This window comes from Echiichthys vipera, assembly GCF_963691815.1.
Source record: "Echiichthys vipera genome assembly, chromosome: 11".
Taxonomy (NCBI): Eukaryota; Metazoa; Chordata; class Actinopteri; order Perciformes; family Trachinidae; genus Echiichthys; species Echiichthys vipera.
In genome coordinates this window covers 5,638,311-5,644,310 of record NC_139836.1, presented here as the reverse complement: position 1 = coordinate 5,644,310, position 6,000 = coordinate 5,638,311, and the positions used below count along the sequence as shown (strand labels likewise).

Sequence of the window (6,000 nt, the reverse complement as noted above, 5' to 3'; positions counted from 1 at the left end):
TGTTACTTCAACACTTGATATTAATTACTGAACATTACTCAGTCTTAGGTAATTACTTAAATAAATTTGACTTTTTTTTTTTACCCAATTCGAATCAATTGGTCACTGCTTGCGGCATTTTATAGTTGCGGAAGAGTGAGAAGGGCAGACTGCCTCTTTGGTCACTAGAGGACATCCTTAATGGATTATTTCCACTGAATGTCACTTCCAATGTTGCGGCGCTGAAAATGAAAAATACAGTAGGAATAATAATTTGTAACAAAATTAGAACATTTTAAAGACAGTGCAGATCTAGTTTTGAAAAACATAGTACACAAGACTCTGGTCACAAATATATTCAAGGTGACTTTTATTACCAGAAAGACAAACAGTGCTCCAAACATATATATAAAACAAAAAATAGAATATCAATCAATAGCACATGGATGGAAATAAAGAACTTGGAAGTAAGACAGACATAATCACAAAGACATGAAGCTGTATGTCAACTAAACTTTAGAGGATTTCTTCTTCTGGCGGAGAGGGGACTGCACGTTCCACTGCCTCTGTACAGGAGCTCTGAAACACAAGACAGCTGAGTTTTAAATCACACAGAAACATCTCCTAAACGCACCTTACACATGGACTATAAAACAACCAAATGTGGCAGTGGTGTAATATATGACATGCTTCGCCATTAAAAAAAACAACAACAACCAAACTAAGTTCCATGCACCTCCTTTGTACTGTGTAGGAGGCAGAAATCTCCAAACTGGAAAAATATATCCAAAACTGCATGGTCTGCATGGAGAGATGCCAAGTATAACATGCATATATATATTTTTTAGTTGGATTTGGGGTGAAGTCTGGGTGATATTTCTTCTTTTATTGTCAACAAATCCCATGAAAAGACCCAAATGAACAATGTTTGTCCGTCTCTGTGGCTCTAAGCTTCAAGCCCACTGGCACTTACTGAAGATGTGAACCTTTAAAAACAGCTCACAAATATAATTGTACTGTTTTTTTTATCAAATAAACAGGAGGAAGTTTGTTGGTGACTATTTTCAGTGGCGGATTAATCCACATTTGATGCTCTAGTGAGTATATTTGGCAGCAGGTTACGCTCATAGTAATGGAGGAACATGTCCCTCAGTGCAGCAGTGTGGCTCATTGGTGTGATTTTAACAACAATGGAGAAGGAATAGATATTAGGCTGTGATACACACACTATACCAAAGACTGAACACATACACATATATATGTCTATATATATATATATATATATATATAAATATATTAATCACAGTTGTCAATCATGCCGTTATACCGCAACACATAAATGAAAACCAAACTTATCAGAAAAACAACAACTTGAACACGGCATGATAGAAACTATTTGGAAATATCTGAAATAGCGAAGGGTATGACTTAATTACTCATAAGGGGACTCGAGGGGTTAACATGGGTACTCTTATTTTTGTTTGTTTTACAACACAGAGCTGTGCATCACAATGCAAACCTTTTTTGAGCTGAACGTTATAATTAGTTTTTTATACAAGCCTCCTCAGTTCACTACTAGGGCTGGGACTTTGACCGATAATTATGATTATCCAATTACTGAAAAAATAACCTGACGAAAAAAAAAAAATGTAATTATTCACAATTTATTTTTGCTCGTTGCACTAGTTCCCGCCCGGCCGACGCACAGGACGCAACACGAGAGAAATGAAACCAATGAGAAGCAGATGATGAGTTGTTGCTGGGTTCAGTGGGCGACATTTGAGTTCTAAGAAACGACCGAGTGGAAACATGGACAAGAGCACTGCTGTGTAAAAACTCTTCAGCCTCCGCTCCACCCCAATGCTGAACATGCTGCAGCTAACGTTAGCACAGACAACGCTGAACATGCTGCAGCTAACGTTAGAACAGACAAGACTGAACATGCTGCAGCTAACGTTAGCACAGACAAGACTGAACATGCTGAAGCTAATGTTAGCACAGACAACGCTGAACATGCTGCAGCTAACGTTAGAACAGACAAGACTGAACATGCTGAAGCTAACGTTAGAACAGACAGCGCTAAACATGCTGCAGCTAACGCTAGCACAGACAACACTGAACATGCTGCAGCTAACGTTAGCACAGACAACACTGAACATGCTGCAGCTAACGTTAGCACAAACAGCACTCCTAGGAGCGACTGTCATTAGCTGATGGATCATTTTTGTTTCTGTTTTTGAAAACATGGAGAAAAATAACCATGTTTAACTGTTTATTTTATGCCAAGGATATTATTCTAAATAGTTTTGCAACATTAGGTTTCCACTTTTCTTGAATATACCGTACTAAGCACAGTTTTTATTTTTATAATATATTAAGTCACATATCAAAATCCATTTAAATTGAAAAATGTTGCTTCTTGTCAAATATTAATATGCGATTAATCGCGATTAATTACAAAGGCTCTAATTAATTTCTTTTTAATTGTGTCCCACCACTTTTCACTACGAAAAGCTACATACGTGTTATTGGAGCTAAACAGTGGCAGACAAGGTAAAAGGAGTCGTGGTTGTAATGAGTGTGTGTGTGGCTTTCTGCAGCTGCTTGTGTGTCTGTGAGATGAGATGTGAAGTGACAGGCTGCCTCTCGTTAGATAAACACAATAGCTACTTTATGCCGTTTCCGGGGCAGTTTCCAGGTGAATATGGCCCACCCATGGACATCTTAACGTAACTTTACTTGCGGTGTGGATTGACTGATGGTGTTAACTGTATTCCAGTGTGGCTGTTTTAAGTTACTGGAGTCCGAGTCAGTTTGTGGGACGGCTGGGGGACGCTTACACAGGAGTCACATGCTATGGCAGGTTTTTTTTGGAAAAACACTGCAGGACTATTAGCTCAAGAACAGAAAGGCAAATGTTTGTTTCTTCCGGCTGCAGGAGGTAGCCTGAGCTCGTGGTGGCGTGGTAGTGGAAAGACGGCTATTGGAGTCAGCTGGTGAACGGTAAATGTGTAGATGTTCTTTCAGAAGTATATTTTACAGCCTCTTCCAAACATTCAATACATATTTAAGGATTCAGTGGGGAAAGAGATAAGACCCGGTAGACAGACGCTCACACTGGCTGTTCACAGAAATGAGATTGAACTTTTACAGTAACCTATCCCTCCTCAAGAAATTCATGCAATTACTCAATCTCGGAAAACATTACTTGTGCCCGTCGCTTATTTGAAGTGTACTTTTTAGTTTGACCCATGTCCCGTCTGCTAGCATGGGAGCTGTTAAGGCATCCATCTTTCTATACCTTCTAAGGTAGATAGTGTTTACTTTTAATGATGATTTTAAAAAGGCTTAACATGCCATTACAGTTCAAGAATAAATAAATTGCTGTATTAAAGACCATTTATCTAGATTACATTATTGTTACTATTAGTCCAACTTTATGTGAAAGTGCCTGCAGAACTAGAAATGTGACTGCAAACATGGGCTCTGTAGGCGTAAGCAAAAGTAGTGCACTCACTGCTCCTCATTTGACCGCGCATGAAGAAGACTGGACTCGCTGACAGGACCTGTGAGGACAGAAGAAGGATTCATAAAAACCTAAAGCACCTGAAAGCAAATGCACACTTCAAACTTGTGTGTATGTCACAGTTTGTCAAATATCTTTAGTTCTGGAGAAAGGAGGTGGTCACGCTGATCAGCTTCTACTAGAATTCCTACTTACTTGTTCCATTGTCACTGAAGATTGCGCTGATTCCATTATCAAAAGTTAAATTCATGTCGACACCTGGGAGGAGGACAGAACGGGTTTAGGGTGGGCACTTAAATGAACACATCTGCTATGCAAAGATTTGACTGAAAAGTTAACCCGTGTAAGATACTCTTCGGGCTCATACATGTATTTTGTGTTTCTTCTAGAACATGTTCACATGCTTTTTTGTTCAAAAAACACTCTTTTTTTTTCTCATACTGCTAATGGCTGCTGCACTTGTATTCACCCTCTGTCTGAGACACTCTTTTGCAGCGCCTGTCTCTTTAAGACCCACTCCTGCAATGGCCAGTCTGCTCTGGTCAGTCACTTCCTGGTCTCCTCCCCCCTGTTGCTTATAACTGCAACTAGCATGTAGCTAAATATAGTATCGTTGGTGGGCAGTAGCGCAATAAAGCAGCAATTTCTACCAACAGAATGCACAAATAACACTTTATTAACCAAACACAACACAGCTGGACATATTGTAGCATGTTGTTCCAAAATTAAGGAGTATGGAACAACACAAGCAACCAATATAACAGCTTTCTCTGCCGCTAGCATGTAGCTACATTTAAGCTAAACAGCAGCACGATCTACCAGAGCTGTACTTTGTGGCCTTGCCGGGAGCATATGAAATGCTTTGAAAAAACGAGAAGATGTCAGACTACCGAGAAAGTAGAAAAAAGTGTCTGAAAGGAGGGGTCGACAGCAGCATGGGTGGTTAGAATGGTTACCCAAACACACGTTTGCCTGATTATTTGAAACTTTGGTCATGTTTAGACAGCCGACATTACATAACATAACAAGATATACAGTTTATGACAGAAACTAAGGAAAAGCATAATAGGACCACTTTAAGTTGTTGCTTTTATGTTTGTGGACAGATACAGCATGCTCATAAGTGGGATTTAGAGTTGTTGGTAGCTGCATTTTTTAAACTTTGAACACAGCCTGGCTAGCTGCTTTATGCTAAGCCACGCAAACCATGTCTTGACTCCTCACAGACACGATTTCGATATCCATCTGAACATCTCACTCTTTCTAATTCCAAAATATAAAACTTTTGAAGATGTGAATCTTGATCCACCAAAATTCTACTTACTCTTCAACCAATCCATTTGCCGGTGGGGAAAACAGTCTGCACATTATCTGTAGATGTTCTAAATCGTCCATTCTGAGAACTCTCTACATGGTGGAGTGGTGTGAACACCACAGTGTTTTATATTGAGGGCTGTGTATTTTCTTATTCTTTGCAACGGGAGCCCTGAGAGTTGATAAATGTTAAACTTTGATTAAAGAGAACTGTCTGGAGTCTGCAGTCTGGAGATAGGATACAGCACTACCGATGGCTGTGTGTTCAATTCCAGCTGGGAGCATATATACCAATAATACACACTTGTGGCTCTGAAGATAATGTGGATGGCAGCATGCATTGAATATGAGGTGTACAATGTGTTGGTGCTGCGGGCACGTACCTTTTGGTGTGCTGATGGCTCTGTAATTCACAGCTTCTTTAGTCACCACTGGAAAGTCCAATAAGACAAACAGTTAATCAGGACAGTCACTGTAAAACACTGAGAGTTAGACAAAAACTATAATTACTGCCTGACGATGTTTCTGTGAAATGTTGTCAGAATTAGGAATTCAAAAACAAGTTTTTGTGAGGTCACAGTGACCTTAAACCTTTGACTTGTCTGATTGATCTATAACGAGTCACATTAGGAATTAAATAAAGTAATTGAATTATGCATTTACTCAAATTTAGCACTAGAGCTGTAAACACAGAATTGATATATATTTTTGATTTGGCAAACAGACAGAGCTATGTGTTGGTGCATACATGGATGCTCACTCAGGTCCTTCAAGTTCACAGGAGTTTTTGGTTTATGCTTTTTCTCTGGGTGCTGTGACCTCTGACCCTTAAAGTTCCCCCACTGCTGCACCCGTGGATGTTAAGCAGAGTTTCCTAAAGCATTACAATTGCTCGTCGTACCTGTTGCTTCCAGAGTTATGGACTTTGACTGGACCTGGTCTTCCTGCCTGGATCTGACTACACGGCTGATAAAACACACACAAATGATTTTTTGTCAATGAGGTCAGGTGAATGCGTACAGTACTGAACCAAAAGCATCCTACAAAGTGCAAAAACTATTGTGAATGTGAAACACTGCCGACCTACATCATTCCTCCCTCTTTCCGTATGTTTCAGGTCTGTACAGTATATGCACTATGCCTAAAAATAATCCAATCTGGTGTGTCCTTTAATTAACTTT

At 39.6% G+C, this 6,000-nt stretch overlaps 1 protein-coding gene across 1 annotated transcript in view; it reads right to left on the bottom strand.

Moving 5' to 3' along the window:
- Positions 1 to 423: 423 nt before the first annotated feature.
- The window catches only part of ncapd3 (non-SMC condensin II complex, subunit D3), a gene marked incomplete at its 5' end in the record, with an annotated part of 36,909 nt that continues 31,332 nt past the window's right edge, over positions 424 to 6,000 (bottom strand). The window contains 5 exons of the mRNA XM_083922763.1: positions 424 to 558; positions 3,497 to 3,545; positions 3,701 to 3,763; positions 5,203 to 5,250; positions 5,721 to 5,785. Of these exons, the coding sequence (XP_083778889.1) occupies positions 489 to 558; positions 3,497 to 3,545; positions 3,701 to 3,763; positions 5,203 to 5,250; positions 5,721 to 5,785 (295 nt within the window). The 3' untranslated portion in view covers positions 424 to 488. The remainder of the gene's footprint in view (positions 559 to 3,496; positions 3,546 to 3,700; positions 3,764 to 5,202; positions 5,251 to 5,720; positions 5,786 to 6,000) is intronic.